At 40.8% G+C, this 18043-nt stretch overlaps 1 protein-coding gene across 2 annotated transcripts in view; it reads right to left on the reverse strand.

Moving 5' to 3' along the window:
* Nucleotides 1-40: 40 nt before the first annotated feature.
* Nucleotides 41-18043, reverse strand: part of LOC112140586 (lysyl oxidase homolog 4) — a 33013-nt gene continuing 15010 nt past the window's right edge. For both annotated transcript variants that reach the window (XM_024263575.2, XM_036210904.1), the window contains 8 exons: nucleotides 15305-15459; nucleotides 15063-15230; nucleotides 14548-14710; nucleotides 10418-10661; nucleotides 8824-8939; nucleotides 8608-8744; nucleotides 2569-2680; nucleotides 41-805 (listed from right to left, as the gene is read on the reverse strand). In XM_024263575.2, the coding sequence (XP_024119343.1) occupies nucleotides 735-805; nucleotides 2569-2680; nucleotides 8608-8744; nucleotides 8824-8939; nucleotides 10418-10661; nucleotides 14548-14710; nucleotides 15063-15230; nucleotides 15305-15459 (1166 nt within the window). In that variant the 3' untranslated portion in view covers nucleotides 41-734. The remainder of the gene's footprint in view (nucleotides 806-2568; nucleotides 2681-8607; nucleotides 8745-8823; nucleotides 8940-10417; nucleotides 10662-14547; nucleotides 14711-15062; nucleotides 15231-15304; nucleotides 15460-18043) is intronic.

The raw sequence follows: 18043 nt of genomic DNA on the forward strand, positions 1-18043 counted from the left end.
ATTCAGGAAGAGTTTTTTTCTAAGTCATACTCTTAAAAAAGAAAAATTGTTCTGGTACAGTGTTGGGATATATCACGATATGTATCACATTGCAAGCATACATCGCGATATGTATCGTATACCACGATAAGGCATTGAAAGATTGAGTTTTTGTAAACTTTGTCTATTCACTGAAACAATCAAATAGTTTGTCAAGCATTTATTCAACCTTCACCAAGTTCTGTTACGCCAGCCCTCCTCTACCCCGCCCTCACATAGAACAACAACGTGGAAGTAGTTATAAACAGTACAAACAAGTTTCACCTGAAAAGTACATTATATTCTGCATAAATTATAGACCTGAAGAACAATATCCAGAGGTAATATGAAACTATACATGACATTAGCAAAACATTGCAGATTTATTCCAAGAAGGCAAAGTAGCACCAAAGAGGACAAACCAGAACCTGAGCAGAGAACAGGCGGGATTCTGGGTTTGATGGTGTTCACTCTAACCATCAGCTTGCAGCTCTGGGAACAACTCTGAATGAAGACCTGCGCCTGCTCTGACCCGGTTTCTTCCCTGACCCCTGGGCAGAGGCTGACAGGAGCGTCTCAGGTTCTAATGGGCCACGTCTTCCCCCAACCCTCCCTGTTAACTGGCATGCTGCTATGTCCCTCCCTCCCCCCGCCGTGACGTTTCAGGCATGGTGAGGAGCTTTATCCTTCAGCTCCTGGATGGTGGTGCTGCTTCCTCACAGGAAGTTGCTGGAGATCTGCCGCTGGTGGTCAAACAGGTCCTCCACGTCAGCACTGTAAGCGTCACCTGATCGGAGAGGGACGGGTGCACCACAAAAAACAGTATGTCAGACTGGATATGAGACACAGTTAGGAATTTTCAAAAGTAAGGAGTACATATGGAAAAGTAAAATATCTGTTGCTGAAAGTGAAAATTTTACTATTTTTTAATGTTTTTTCTAAGTTAATTTGTCTCTAATTGAAATGTGAGCTGTGGTTCAAATGTCTAAAGAAAGTCTGCACAAAGTTTGAACGCTACAAACTATTTATTCTTTCCAAAGATTCTAGACTTTGTTTTTAGACATTCAAAACATTTTAAAAGCTTTTACGTAGCTTTCTTTGTTTTACACCTTTCCAAGCTTTTCTCAAAATCAGCACAGTTGAGAATTTGGTCAAACTTTATAATAATATTCCTTAACAAGTTTTATGGACACATTAACAAACAATATTAATGTGTTTATAAGGTGTTAATAAGACATTTATTAGCACATTAAGCCGAATTAGGTTTATTAATATATTTAGTACAAATTATTAACATCTAAAGTGAGACCATTGTGAACAAAGACCAAATTAATAAACTGCTTACTATCTTTGTCAACATTATATTGAATGTTTTAACACACCTCGTCTAAAGTGTTACCAAGAATTTAGAGCTAAGATCTAATTACTATCAAAATACATCAAAGTATTTTTGCTTCACACTCATGACAATAGAAAAAGTTGATTAAAGACTAAAAAGTTAAAGACTTAAAGTTGAATAGACGTCAACAAGTTAGACTAGCACTCATTGTCATCATTTTGGAAACAAAAATTTTTAATTTATGTTCTAAAACTAAGATATAGTTTTAGGCCCAATCCGAATCCTTTCCTTCTCCCTACCCACCATTTGTAGGGGAATTTTTAGTGCAAGTGATGTGCGAAATATATTTTATAAGATCCCATCCCGAAGCGGAGGGACACAGAGCCCTCCTCCATGAAGGGGTTCCAGGAGAAGCCCTTTTCTTCACGTGGGGGGTGCTCTGAAGCTTTACATTTAAATGTAAGTAATGACTTTTTGTTTAAGCACGACCTTTTTAAAGTTATAAAACCGATGTTCAAGTGCTGGAAACTAACGCTAGCTGACCGGCGACTATTGATGACATCATCGAGTGGAAGTGACATCTTAATTTGGAGACACTATTTTTCCATAACTCTCCATTTGGAGAGCTAAATATAGGGGGAGGGAGAAGGGAAGAGTTTGAATTGGGCCAAAGACTTAGTGAGAATTAATTAGGATAATATTCAAATTTATTTACATTTTGTCATTTCTACTGTTTACACACATTTTTTGACTGTAATAAAAATGCACTACAAATATTTACATACTGTAAAACCAAATTGATGAGAACTAGCAAAACAATATTTATTTGTAATTCTAACAATTAGCTTATTTTTTTCATTTTTGAATGCTTGTGTGGAACTCCTCCTTTCTACATTTTGATACGTTATCATAAGATTTCATGTTAAGTAAAAATTATTTAACCCTTTAACATCTGAGGCATTGCCGGTGATGCTTAAGCACTAAATCTTTAACATATTGTAACTTTTAAACACGATCAATTCTGAAGGAGAAAAGCGGCTCATCGACCTTCAGAATCTGCTGGAATTACATTGATCGCTAAAAGTTACAGTAAATCAGAGAATATAAATACTGGAGGTCAGGAGTTAAAGGGTTAAACTAGTGTTTTACCCCTATTTTCAGGCTGATTTTAAGTTCGTTCTGTAAGCGACATGAAGAGAAGGTGAGCATACCTGCATGGCAGCCGTACACATAAACCCGCGCTCCATCGTACTTGCAGCGGCAGCGCATGGCGTTGTTTTGGAAATCGGACTCGGCCATGTCTAAAGTCGGATTGACCTCCACCTGCAACAGAGACAGAAACACATGAGTGGGAAGAGTTGGGAAAACTGACTTTCCTGGATCCTCGTGTTCTCTGTGTTAAAGTTACATGCAGGTCAAAATGTGATAATCAAGCATTTGGAAAACTGTTAAACCAGCTTCAGTTCAGGAGGCGCCTTTAGGGGGCAGATAGAGAAAATGCTGTATTCTAATGTATCTGCATTTATATAGAAACATCCCTACCTTTTCTTCAAAAGGTTGGTTTAAACTGTGACTATATCTAATTTAAATAAAGACATGAACTACCTGGTAATTTTGGTAACTGGTGTGCTGACATCCTAAGTGCTTTTGCCACGTCTGCAAACCCACTATAAAGCCTCAGTGGTGCAGCCGCTAACCTAAAGTCATCGTGATATTCATAGTCTTTCTCCTGGTGTAGTCCTAGACCTTTAGCAGTAAAAGAGACATTTGGACTCGTTTTCTACTTATCAAAACCTAGAAGGTTAATACTTATACTTTAGCCTTCACAAAATTTGGATTTGCATTCATGACCTTCTTCTTGTTAATAATATGAATTATGTTTATTTTTTTGCACAAAGAAAAACAAAAATGCAAACTAAACTAGCATCTCTCAAAATGTGATTTTTTTTCTTTTTTTTGCATTTGACAGAAGCTCACATAACTTTTTTTCAAAATAAAAGATGCTTTTGCCAAACAGGATCATCTAAGTGGAGCTCTGAGCAGCTAGGGACTAATGTTGTGCAGCACAAGATAGTATGTGGTTTTAACTCATAAAAGATCAAACTTATTACCAAAGTTTTACTTTGCATATAAAATCTGTTCATTCTGGAGGTAGGGTTGAGCACACAAGACGTCTTCAGGTCAACAGGGATGTAAAAACCTAGAAAGTTTATCATCTATGTGAACCTCAGACATCAATTTATACATTTGACTAATCTAAATTAAATAAATACTAATAAAGTGATCCTTTCTTTAAAAAATTACTATTTTATTTTTATTTATTTAATTATTTATGTTCTTTTGTCCCTCTTTGTCCTCAGCAGTCTTACACTGCTGGGTTTTGTTATTTTAGTTTGTGGTTGGATCTTGGTAGTCTTAGTTTTCAGGCTTTGTTTATTTGTTTACTTTAGGTAGTTTTGTTTAAGGGGAGCTGCTGACTCAGATGGTCGACATGTCTGGGTCAGCAGTCTCCATGACTTATTTTATGTTTGATTAAGGAATCACCCTGGAGAGATAAAAGCTGCATGTGGATCTGGAGTTGAACGTTGCAGACTCCTGTCCTAGACTTATCCATGTCTCGACTTATCCATGCCGTTCTACAACAATCAGCATTTTTCTGCTGACAAAAAAAACCCACTCATCTCCCACTAGAGCATAAATGAGCCCTATGAGAGCCTTGGATGTTTCCTATCAACGTGTGAGCTTCCTCTAGGGCAGGGGTGGGCAACCTTTAATACTAAAAGAGCCATTTAGTGTAGTTTCTTACAGACCAGAACCCAACGACAGCCACAGAGTCCCACTTAATTGTTTAAAAATGCACAATATTTATGCTTTTTTGACAATTAAGCATTTATTTATAAATTTAGTTTTGAAATATTACAACAATTACATTACAACACTGTCTACATGTTTCTATATATATAACAGTTTTAACTTCTTTAACTTTTGACAGCAGCGCACACTAGTTCCCCTTCAAAGTAAAACCCATCTTGTCTCAAAAAAGGTCCTCCTGCTGCAGCAGCTTCGCTTTATTTAAAAATGCAAGACAGTCAAACATGATATTTTTTATTATTAAGATTTTTGTGTGCTTTTTTTTCATTTTAATCTACAAAAATAAACATTTTATTAGAATCTATTAATTAAACATAAAAAAACTCAAAACATTTAGAATAACCTGAGCTTTTTAACGGAAAACACACAACTCTAAATCATTTTCAATCATTTAAAACAAACTTATTCAAAACTTTAACCACTTTTGTATAATGTACTAAAATAAAAATACTTTTAGAGACTTTTGTTTGACTAACTATACACTAAAATACAAATTTAAAGAACATTTCTGCAGAATTTCTGACAGTAAATAAACTTTTTTTTTGTTTAGATCTTGACATGGTAAGCAGACTTAAGCAGAAATGACAAAACTTAACTAACTAATGTCTTATTTACTCAATTGTTACCATTTTTCATTAAAGTTAAAGAGCCACAATAAAGGGATTAAAAGAGCCACAGGTTGCAGACCGCTGCTCTAGGGATACATAAATCAAGCTGGACAGACCAAAGTCACCATTTCAACTCAAAAAGCAGCTCATGGTTTAGTCTATTCTGATGGTTAAGTGTGTAAAGTCTGAGTGTGTCTAAGTAGGGAGGACTGTTCTGGCTTTTTCTATACCAGTAAACCTAAAGAAGCCTGACGTCAGTTTCCAGTCTGATTTGGCAGAGATGTAGATGACAGTTTTGGGTTTCCAGCCTGTCATTAGGCTGCAACTGGTTGTCATGGTAGCGTGTTTCCACCCGCTTTCGCGTTGTGATTAAGAAAAGCACACAAGCGACTTTCCCCATAAACACATCAAACAGATAAGGTGACCACATCTTCCATAAAAGCTCAGAGCCGAGACACTTCGGAAAGACATTCGAGGGCTTTGAAGGATGACACAGAGCTCTCGCATTGGCTCTCGCCCAACAGTGAACGTTTATGTAACGACTGAGTGTCATTACTGTGTCAATCACGGCCGCTGAGGTGGACCCACAATGTCTCCTACAGACAGCGGCCTCACCGCTAACACCCAGCTGCAGTGGGGATGACAAAGCCTCTGCTGCTGGATTACAACGGTAATATATGGCAAGCCAGTGGGGCCAAAAACACACTCCCTGTTTTTCATGGCAACAATTTATGGCGTTTGACTAAGACGACGTAATTTACAGTCTTTTATGTGGCATGTAAACGCTGTAAAAAGCATGTTTAATTAAAAAAATAAATAAACATTTGATTTTCACATCACCACCCTGCTCTGGTTTTAAACCTACAACTTTGATGACTTGGCAGAGACAGCCCATGAGCTATATGTAGCACATATATATACAAAAGAAAAGGTGGGTTTTTTTAGCACATGTGTTGCTGAAAAAAACGATGTTTTCCAAAAACACAAAAGATTCCAAACTTTTGCCACCTTAGTCTAGTTTTAGAAGTTTTTGATGGTTAAACACCACACACACTTTAGTACTGCAAGTATAGGTGGCTTTTGAGACCAACTGGTAGCACCGCACACTGTGTGTCTCCCAGTGCACCATTTAATAGGTGCACTAACACTTTGTGTGACCTCAGAAAATAACCACTTGAACACTTTGTTGTAAGATTAAAAGTAATCTGCGATAAGTCGAACCCGCTAAGTAGTTTTACAGATGTTTAAGGACAGTAAAACCCCTCACTATACACTTTATACGCTTTTCTCAGACATAAATTAAATACTTTCACACTCATTTCTCTTGTTTAACCCTCTAACACCAGAGGTTTAGCTTTAGAGTTGACATTCTTTTGACTACGTAACTCCCTAACACTATTGCCTTAATTTTAAGTAGTAAACTGTTGAAGCAATCCACGTAAATCAGTGGATTCTGTCATGGAGAAAAGCGGCTTTGTGATGTTATGCAAAACTGTACATAAGAGATGTTTCGCATAAATCAGACATGTCCAAAGTCTGGCCTGTGGGCCAAATGCGGCCCACGTTCAAATTTTCCACCGGCCCCCAGGCTCAGTCATAAAACCAATAATATACGGTCTTCAGAATTTTCTAAAACCTAAGAGTACGATTTCTGGATTTTGATTGGTTAAATTAAGTTCTATGCCATTGCAAACCTGTGGCAACACTGTCGTGTGACCCTCTGTGACACTTTTTAGCCCATTTCTAAAAGGTCAACTGGAAATAGAAAAGAAAAGTTGACATGAGCGCCAACGCTCCTGGGAAAAGTGGAAATTGGCAAAATTTTACAGTGACAAATGAAACAACAGTCTGGGCCTAACCTGCCTAGAGACTCTGGCTGTTTTTAAGGAGTTCAATATCAAGAGGAACTACCGGATGAGACATCCTATTTATGACAAGTCAACTGGGAATGAGTAAAACATTGACCAAATGTTGCAAAAAAAAGACAAATTTGGATGATCATTTTAGTTATTTAGGTGTAAATTTGTTCTATGTGAAGAAATAAAAAGTATGCCATTGCCATAAAACATTCATCAAACAGTTCAAGAATGCCAAGCCAAATGGTCGGCCCTCAAACATTTTCACCTCACCAAATCTGGCCCTCTTTGCAAAACGTTTGGACACGTCTGGCATAAATGGTCAAAGAGATACGAAATGTCGAAGAGCATGTGTTATTTTGGCATCGCCGGTGACATCTGCAGTGTTGGATATTCTCAATGTTCAAACCTTTGTATAAAAATAAGTCCACTATTATAGTGGGAAAGCAAAGATCTGCTCATAATCAAATCAAAAATGTGGTGAAATGGACGAATTCTGTGCAGGACACAGCGCGAAGTTTGATTGACGATGTCTACAGCTAATCAGGTTGCAGGACACAGTTTGTCGTTTGAAGAAAAATGTTATGTAAAGCAAAAAATACTGACAAATATCTAAATAAAAATCCCTTCCTTCCTCTCTTATGGCGTTAAATATCGCCAAAACTCTCCCACGACCGAAAGTCAAACTCCACAGACGCAAGGAACATTTTGTAGGTGCAGGACTGTCTCCACCTCCGCTCCTCAGCTGTACTTTTTTTTATGAATGTTTTATGAAACTGCTGACTTACAGAACACCTTGCTGTTATTTTTTAAATCATTGAGGTCTCTTTCTGAACTTTTATTACAAGTAGAAATAAAAAATTACATAATAGCTAGTAAGATGTATATTTTTTTCCAGTTCCGGCTCACAAGCGGACGTGTGTATTCAATTATCTTCTTTATGATTCTTAGTGACCTGTAGCTGTTTTGGTAAGGCATTAATCTCTGATTAGAGGTTATGAACCGGATATTAATAATTCATGTAAAAAAATGATAAGGTGGAGCTAGGGTGAGATTATATAAGTTCACTTCCTCCCACTCCCTTTCTAGCAATCTATAATTCAATACCTAGTTATCCTATGACTGACTTATCTACTTATCTATCCTCTGTTGATTGTATTGTACATGCATTATACTTGTTTTTGATTGGTTGAAATAAATCAATTTTAATCAAATCAAAAATCAAACAGATTCCACTACAGAAACTGTGATTTTTATTGAAATATCTAATTTTAATTATGTATGTCCATTATTAATGCTGAACAAACAAACATTTCAAGTCTTCAAATTTGTACTATGTTTTTTAATTTTTATTTCAGACTAAACATTTTTAATCAAATATTAGTTATTGGTGACCAATATGTTTATTTTATAATTAAGAAATGAAAACTGTAATGTGCTGTTATAGATATTGTTTTATTTTTGATGATTGGTGGATTGTATTAAAGAAATTTCATTATGGGTATCAATTTCATAAAATGAATTCTAATGTTGTAAATAGTTTTTGCCAGTGTCATCCACCGCTAGCGCAGATGCACCAGCATGTTTGAAATCCAAAGCACTAACATGGTTTTTCAGAGAAGACAGGTTTGCAGACCAAATGAACTTAATTACAGATCTACCTTCTGCAGAAGTCAAGACTAAATTTGCTTTCTTAAACATGCACACACCCCTGAAACGCACGAAAGTGTACACCAGTGAGCAGAGAAAAGCTCAGAGTATTTAGCGGTTATTTATAGTCTTTTCTGTATCCGTTTGTTAAGACTTCCACGCCTCACCGTTCTGTTTCAAGTTCTGCCGCTGTCTAAAGAAACGCGGCTGTTTCTGCTACATCCTCTGAAGTACAGATGAAAGTCAGAAAGCGTTTAGGACATGCCTGAAAAATGTACTCTCCGGGCCGCACGTCCGTGATGTCGATCCACTGACAGTCAATGTCGTGGCGGTAGGTATCCCAGCAGCCCACGGAGATGCCCTGCTCTCCCATATTGTAGCACGAGAATCGCTTGTGGAGACCTGGACCAAGACAGGAAGCTCTCACACACGGTTCGACTTCTTTCTTTTCAGATTGGTGGAACAGTAGATGGGTTCTCACCTTCAGGGCAGTATGTGTCCTCCAGACAGAAACTGGCCTTGTGGCCCTCAGCCACCTTGGTGCCGTTCAGAGTGAGCAGGTCGTAGTGGGTGAACACCTCGATACTGTGGTAGTGTCTGAAGGAAAGGGACGGTCAGGAGGATCTTTCAGGCACTGACAGATTTTTGTTAACCCCTTTAACACCTGAGACGTCACCAGTGACGCTTAAATAACACACAATCTTTAACTTGCCATAACTTTTCAACTGTTAACACAATCAACGTAATTCCATCAGGTTGTGAAGCAGAGAAAAGCGGCGCAACGCCGCTTTTCTCTGCTTCACAACCTGATGGAATTACGTTGATCTTGTTAATGATTGAAAAGTTGCAATAAGTCGGAGGACGTTAAAGGGTTAAATAAGGAAAAAAATCAACCACTGGGTTTGCTATTGAAAAACTTTCTTGATAAGATTCTAGTAAGACATTTTCTCAACAATTGTCTTTTTATATCTTGAGATTCAGTTTTTACAGTGTAAATGTTTGCCTACTTTTTCTTGTGCATGTCTTAATATCATTGTGTATGGAGTACATGTCCATCTAACGCATTCTCACTCCCAACTCGTCATAAACGGAAGTATGGTTCGAGCCCCTCCGCACCCCTTTTTGGGTGTCCCCAAATTGTTGATTTTTGTTGTGCTGGCTGTTCCAATTAAATCAGGGGGCCCCAACCTCAAGTCCATGAACCGGTACCAATTCGAAGGTTGTTGGTAATGGGCCACAGACGCTAATCAGGGGTCCCCTTCCTTGGGATGCTGACCCTAACCCAGTACCACAGGGGTGTCAAACTGGGGGGGGCGAAAATCCAATACACACCTTAGGTCGCAGGCCCAACAGGATAAACATTTATTGAACACACTAAAACTATTTTTTCATTAATTATATAATTTAATAATGTTATATAATTATAAATAATACAAGCCCAATTAAAAGCAGATTCATTTCAAATGCTTAAAATGAGCTGGAGGGCCAGATATAATTACCCGGAGGGCCACATCCGGTCCCTGGACCTTGACTTTGAAACATGTGCAGTACCAGTACTCTAACTCTAACTAAGTACTGGTTCCCCATTTGGTACCACATCGCATTTGGTACAGCATCCTGAGGGTTGGGGACCCGTAATTTAATGGGAACAGCCAACACATTAAAAAAGACGAATTGGGGACACCCAAAATGTCAAAAAGTGGCCGAAAAAAGAGGCCGAACCATACGTTCATATATGACGAGTCGAGAGCGAGAAACCCACATCTGATTTGAAGTAAATCAGGCCGAGACCTAACGGAGATCAAGAGATCAGACCCAGATCAAACTGGAGCTAAATTCATGTCAGATTTGACTAGAATCAGACCAAAACTAGTCTTGGATCAGACAAGGTTGAAATTGGATCAGATTACAACCAAACCTGAATCTGACAATAAACATTGTAATTAGAGGATGAGAGAATCCTAATTTCCAGAGACATACTTTGTGTTGTTTTTTTCTTAAAACTCAAGGAAACGTGGTGACTGACGTAATGTTTTCTGAACTGGTCTCTGGTCATGAATTCACACATTGTTCACCTGTGACACTGGTGCCACGTCCAGCTCTCCCTGGTGGCCCGGGGTCTGAAGTCGGCGCGGCCCACGTTCATGATGCGGGAGGAGAAGCGCAGCAGGCGGCGGTGTCCGTAGGGCCAGTTCATCCTGGCGGCAGAAGAGGACAGGCAGTTCTCCTCGTTGGCGCAGACGAGCAGGTGGAGCGGTCGGTCCTCCACGTAGGCTGACTCCTGGACCAGCTGGGCATCGACTACGAGGTCAGGAGCAGCTGCAGAGGCAGAGACCTGCTTTAGCATCAAGTTGCAAAATTCTGTGCTGTCGGGACAGATGAAGCAAGTACAAATTCAAGGTTTCGGAGAGCAAAGAGGTTGAAAAGAGAAAGACAGTCTGAGGACTGGCTTCAGTCCTCACTCTTGCTCTGTGGGATTCCTGTGTATCTTATTTTCTCACTTAAACAACGGGAACAAGTTTTTCTGCATTATTTGATATTTTGATCAAAGAGAAAAGAATGATGAGCAGACCTGAAGAGGTAAAGCTGCATTTTTTCTTATTATTCTGTGTGCTAGACACTAGTTCTTTGTCCACCTTATTACTTCTTGATTTAAGTTCAGCCTTTGATACCATCTCACACAAAATCCTTCTGGACCAAATCGCCTCTATTGGCATCACAAATCTCCCTCTTGACTGGTTTTGGTCATATCTCTCAGACTGCACTCAATTTATTTAGCTAAAAACATTTTGGTCTTCTACTGTTCCTGTTGCCCTAGGTGTGTCCCAAGGTGCTGTCCTGGGGCCCCTGCTGTTGATCATTTACCTCCTCCCTCTTGGTCATATCTTACACTAGCACAACATTCACTTCCACTGTTATGCAGATGATACCCAGCTCTATATTTCCTTTAAACACGATTCTACTCTCCCTCCTCCGTCTCTCACTAGTTGTCTCCTTGAAATAAAATCCACAAACTCCACTCTCAATAGCATTACTCGCTCAGCAGACTTCCACCTTCGTAATATCCACCGTCCCCATCCTTGCTCAGTACTCATTCTACTGCCGTTCTTGTGCACAGCCTAGTTACCTCCTGACTGGATTACTGCAATTCCCTTCTGCTTGACTTGCCACAAAAAACTCTCCATAGACTTCAGCTGGTTCAAAACTCTTCCGCCCGCATAATTACCCAAACCCCTTCCACTCATCACATCACTCTTGTGCTCCATCTGCTTCCCTGGCTCCCAATTGAACACCGGATCAACAACAAGATTCTCCTTTTCACTTTCAAGGCCCTTCACTACCTTACCCCCCCATACCTGTTGGATCTTCTTCAAATCTCAATACTGACTTGTTCCCTCAGATCATCATCTGCCTCCCAATTGGTTGTCCTCACCACTCGTCTCATATCCAAAAGGGACAGAGGATTCAGCCACTCTGCTCCCAAACTCTCCCCTCTGACATCCGGAATACTGATTTTCTTCCAAGCTTTCCATTAAAACTCAAAACCCATTTATTTCAGATTGCTTACTCCATGTAAATCCAAAACACACCTTAGCTAGCGGGCCGAACAGGATAAACATTTATTGAACGCACTAAAACTACATTTTTAAAAATGTAACTTTTTAGAGCGGACCAAACCTCAGGACGCGACTGTTACCAGTACCTTAACCTTAGCCTGTCAGGAACCAGTACTGATCCACATCTGGTGCTGACTGTCCGGTACCGGGTAAGGGTTTGGGTTAGAATACCAGTGTGGGCCACATTCCTGTACCTGACTGGTACCGGTTTGTGGTTTGGAGGTTGGAGAGCCTTGATTTATTTGGACTTCAAAAAACGACGAGTTGGGGACACCCAAAATGTCAATTTTCGACCCAGGGGGGTCGCTAACCAAACGTTAATATATGACAACTTGGGAATGAGAATGTGCTGTAATATGTTACCAGGGCAAAATAACATCAAGCTGTTAATAACAAAAATATAAAACGACCTGGCGGGCCGAATGTAATCACTGATTGGGCCGGATCCGGCCCTTGGGCCTTGACTATGACACTGTTGTTGTAAATCGTGAATTTTAAATGGATCTTTCCTTTGTAATTGTTTTTAGTTAGGTGTTTGTGTCACTGTTTTTCTGTTCTAAGGTGATCTCGAATGCCCTTAAAGGCTCCTGATACATAAAATCTAATATTCCTGTTAGCAACTGGCTTTGTTTTTTCTGCTCTTTGGGGACTGATCCCAACACATCTATGTATCGTATAACATACTGGAAGATGATTTATGGAGCGAGGAGAAGTTTGCTGATCCAGGCCAAAATGAGTGAGTTATCGATGTGATGTTCAGAGATCTGCTTTTGTGGATATGTGTGTCTGTGTGACTCTTTGAGGTCAAGTTGGAAACGCATCGGTGATATTTGCTGCGGAGAGTATGATTCCATCTGCAGGCACAGGGCTGTTGTGGTTTCTGCTTTGGAGCCTATAAACCCGATTGTCCAAAGAAGGACGTTTGGTATTGTGAAACCATCAGGGAAAACCTCCATCATCCCTTTCATAACACAGAAACTCTACAAACACCACGTCTTCAGAAGCCGTATCCGTCTGAGTAGAATCTGCTAAAGTGATTTACTGCAACTTCAGATTCCCCGTCATTAAGTTCTTTTGAACGGATCCTCTTGAACACTAAACTACAGGCCCTTCCACATTTTCACACAGAAAAACATTTCTACAACACGATTCAAAGCAAATGAATATTTCAGTGTGTCATGATGGGAAAAGGAGTTCTGATCCAGATCATGGAGGCCTCAAAACTATTTTGGGAATTCTGGCCCTTTTTTGCTGAGATGTCTCGAATTTTTGTGTTTGCAGGGTTTTTCTGTCACACTATGGAGGAGGATTTTCACAAAATACATCCTCAGAAACCCCAAAAAATTATGATGCAAACAACTCTCTTGAGCAGAAAAGAGACAAACTTGGAGGGAATTCGGAGTTCCCCCTTCCCTCAACCAGCTATTCATCAGGCGTGGGTCTCCAAAGTACGGCCCGCGGGCCAGATCCGGCCCTCCTCCATATTTGGCCATTCATCATTTTATCTTTTTTTTTTCTCAATTTGGCCGATCGAGACCCGCGTAGAACTTGACTTTTTGTAGCACCTTTCTGCAGTCTGAACTGTGACGGTAGAAGGTAGATTATTTATTGGTTTAATTTTTAAAATGTTTAAGGATTATTTTTCCTGTGAAAATTACAGATATGAATTGTTTGAACTGATATAAATGTTCAGTTTTAGCCCCTCTTTTATTCTCGCTTTACCTGCTGCCACTGGGGTTCAATTTTTAGGAAACGTTTTATTTTATTTCACTGCTACGCAGATGATGTTGTGCTTAGCAGACATAAAATCAGGGATGGAACAGAACTTCCTCTGTCTTACTTAAAGCAACACAGAGTTGTTTGTTTTTGAGAAAGCTGACCAGCATACAGGTAGCTGTAGTGCTGTTGGCCCTGTGTGAGCTGATCACCCCAATTGTACAATCACTTCATTGTGTGTCTTTTAGGACTGTTTATAAGATTTTACATCTGGTTTTTAAGTGTCTGCATTGGCACCTCAATATCTTTCAAAACTTTTACATTTCTATCGTACACGCAAAGTCCTACGATCTGAAGATCAGATGTTTTTAACGGTTCCCAGGACCTTTTAAAGTCACTTTGAAAAATGTATCTTTTTAATCAAGCTTTTAACTCATGTGCAGATTTAACTAGTTTTATTGTATCTCATTACTTCATTGCTTTTATTGATTTGTTGCTTTTACTGTCTCTCTCATTGGTTTAATTCCTCTGTTCAGGACTTCTGCTGCGTCTGCTTTTATAAGTGCTTTACAAATCATAAATTGATTTATTGATTGATAAAATGTGGTTATCTGTGGCCTTCTGGAAAACCATAAATGTTTCCGTTTGGACACACCCTGTGATTGTTATACTTTTTCCCCAGGCCCACTTCAGAAGAGAAATTAGTTATGTGACCCTCACAAGAACAAGTTTGGGGACGCCTATCTTAGACCCACCAGCAAACTGTCCAAAGAAAGAAAGCTGTCCGAGAAAATGTGGCTGTTTATTCATAGATGTGGGTTCCTCTGTAACAAACAAACAAACAAAGGTCCGGAGCTTCAAGGCTGACTCACTTTCAACACACGTAACACCTGCAGCTCTGCCGTCTCCCCCCCGGGGGCAGTAGACCTGCCCGTTCCTGCGACACTGCTGGATGGACATCTCTGTGCCGGTGCAGTGGGTCCCGCTCAAAACCACCTCAGAGGCGTCCGGGGATCCGGGCCAGAACCAGGTCTCCTGCAGAGTCAGAACCAGAGAAGCTGAAGAGCCCTGTGGACCAGCTGAAGGAAAAAAAAACAAAAACGGGCTGAGCTCCGGGACCTTTAGCCCTCCTGCATAAATGTTCCCTCTGAAAGGATCTTTTTCCACACACATTGCTATTTTCAGTTTGTTTGTCGTCCCCCCTCCCCCTCTCCTGGTCCTCGCCTCACTTTCTCTCTTTTATTTCAGGCACACTGGAAGTGGCTGTTGGGAAGCCTGTAATTACCCGCCTCTGTAATAACACACAAAAGGCAATGTGGAGGAGGAGGAGGCATGGGAGCAGAACCAGGGAGAAGTTTGGGTGGGGGTGGGGGAAGAAGACGCTTACCTGATGGGCCCGTGCAGCGAAGCCCAAGCCCAGTTGCCTGCAGACCACCATGGCCTCACTGAGACCCCAGTTCTCGCTGCAGATGGAGCCCCAGCGCTTGGCTCCTCTGACCTCCATCAGGACCTCCACCCGGCCCTCCCCGGGGTCTCTGCCTCCTGCTAGACGCACCTGCGTGTGCATGGACAAACATTGACGCCCCCTCGGCACTCACACGCACAATAGGGGGTGTGTGTGTGTCGTACCGTGGCCTGGAGGCCCATGTCGGGCACATTGCAGCGCACTGCAACATCCTGGCTGTGCTTGCAGCTGTAGAGGGGCACTTGTCTGTGGGGGCAGTCTGTGAGGGACCGCTCCCTGCCTGTGCACTGAACGCTGTTCATGTGGATGAGCCCGGTGCCTGAAAAGAGAGCGCAGAGAGTGCGTCAGTGATGCGAAAGATACTGCAGGACTCAGAAGTGGAGTTCAACTATAGCTAAGCTCCATTAAAGTAGAGCTCCTCGGAAAAAATAGCTCCTCAAAAGTAGACCTCCTCAGAAGAGGAGTTCCTCTAAAGTGGGGTGCCTTCAAAGTGAAGCTCCTTTTGAAGTGGAGCTCCTCAAAAGTGGAGTTCCTTTAAAGTGGAGTTCCAAGAAGGTGGAGCTCCTCAAAAGTGGAGCTCCTCAAAAGTGGAGCCCATCTAAAGCAAAGTTCCTTTAAAGCGGAGCTTCTCATGAGTTCCTCTAAAGAGGAGCTCCTTAGAAGTAAAGCTTCTCCAAAGTGGAGCTCCTTTAAGTAGACCTCCTCGGAAGAAGAGTTATTTTATAGTGGATCTCCTCAGAAGTGGAACTCCTCCAAGTTGGAGCTCCTCTGAAGTGGTTCCTGCCAAGCTGTGTTCCTCAGAAGAAATGTTCCTCTAAAGTTGAGTCCCTTTGAAGTGGAACTCCTCCAAGGTGGAGCTCTTCTGAAGTGGAGCTTCTCAGAAGTGGATCTCCTTTAAAGTGGAGCTCCTCTGAAGAAGAGTTAGTCTATAGTCAACTTCCTAAGGAGTGGATCTCTTCAGAAGTGGAGCTCCTCTGAAAGAAAAGCTCCTTTAAAGTGGAACTTCCCTGAAGTGGTTCCTCTAAAGTCGAGTCCCTTTGAAGAGGAGCTCCTCCCAGGTGGGAAGTGGGACTCTTCCTTAGTGGAGCTTCTCAGAAGTGGAGCTTCTTAAAAGTGGAACTCCTCAAAAGCAAAAGCTCCTCTAAAGAGGGGCTCCTCCGAAGTGCAGTTCTTCAAAAGTGAAATTCCTTTGCAGGGTGGACCTGAAGAAGCTGAAAGTGAAATTCCTCTAAAAAGGAGTTCTGCTTTAGAGGAGCTCCTCTGAAAGTTTTCCTAAAACCTTCCTAACAATGAGCGTTACCTTAAGACCAGGTGTCAGAACCAATCCTGTTTGTCTTGTATGCTCCCTCTTCAGGACACATTCTTTTCTAATTCAGGGATGTGAAAATCATAACTGAACTCTTTCCCTTTACCTTCATACATACCACATTCACCTAAAGTCACACGTCTTCTATCAGCTCCAATGAAGAAAGCAGTTTAGGACTTGTGAGATTCTAACTACAGTCATCTGGATTAAGTCTTTGGAACCTGAATGTTCTAGTCCTAGACCTCTAGACACAGTCCCCAACTTCTTCTACTGTTGTCGATTCATTTGGAGTGACCTACAGAGAATCTGGCAACTGTCATCACAGTTAAGGAGAATCATCATCTTTAAGGACCGTAGCAGATCCGTACAGCGCCACAGTCCACCGTCACACGTTCTGGACCACATCTGACAGGTAATCTTTGCACTGCTCAGGTACTCGCCCAGAACAGAGAGACCAAACCAACCGAACACTAACTGCTGAGTGAAGAAGTGAAAACCATAGCTGATGACTGTTCACACAAGTAAACCTGCTCATTGACCCCCCAATTCCCGATCACCTGACACCAGGTCGCACAGAAACACAACTTCCTTTTCTTTCTGCTTTTCGTTTATCATTTGATTCTGAAGGCTGTTTTATTTTGGAAAACAACTGGATTATCTCCACCACATCTGTCTGTGACTCTGCTATATCTTAAAACAGCTGATCAGTACTGGGACATTACTGTAAAATCAAAGAAAAATTAACTTTTAAAGTGTCTTTGCAGTGTAAACAGGACGGAGGCCGAAGATACTACAACTTAAAAAAAAAAAATCAGCCTCAAACATACTATACAGGCCTACTTTAAACATGAATGTATAATTATATGAAGAAAATATCTCTATTTACACCAGTTTTGTCTTTTTTCTTGCCATATTTATCCACGAGCACTAAAAAGGACAAATTGTGATCATTTCTATAAAAAAAACGGTTCATACTGAATATAGTTTCCCAGTCTTTAGCCCCTGCAACCCTTTCTGTTAATCCATTGACCATATACGAGAACTGGACTGAGTGACCCCTCCCTTCTGGGGTTCCAAACAGGAAGTACCTGCTAGCTTCAAGAAGCCAAAATCCCATGAACTTCTATAGAGAAATAAACAGCCATTACTCAGAATGAATTCTTGCTCTGATACCTTTTTGAACATGTTCTTGATGATCCTCAGTTATTTTTCACCATCTTTTTTGTTTTAATTGCAATTTATTCAAGTTATAAACTGAACAATTATCCATCCATCCATCCATCCATCTTCTTTCACCGGGTCTTGGGGGCTATAGTTTAGGCAAAGATTCCCAGACTTCCCTTTCCCTGGCCACTTCCTCCAGCTCCTCTAGGTTGACTCCGAGCCGTTCCCAGATCAGCTGAGAGACGAAGGCTGTGTCAGAATTCCGGCCCGTACTCACTTCATAGTGCGTTCACCATTTTTCTAGTGCTGTACGAATCTACTTTTCCAAAATAGAGTTCACTTGAAATTTCCCAGAAGTCTTTGTGAAAAACTATCATGCATCGATGGTCACTACATTAGCGAATATAGACCACAATGCATTGTGGTTGAACAA

Source organism: Oryzias melastigma, unplaced genomic scaffold (genome assembly GCF_002922805.2).
Source record: "Oryzias melastigma strain HK-1 unplaced genomic scaffold, ASM292280v2 sc00289, whole genome shotgun sequence".
Taxonomy (NCBI): domain Eukaryota; kingdom Metazoa; phylum Chordata; class Actinopteri; order Beloniformes; family Adrianichthyidae; genus Oryzias; species Oryzias melastigma.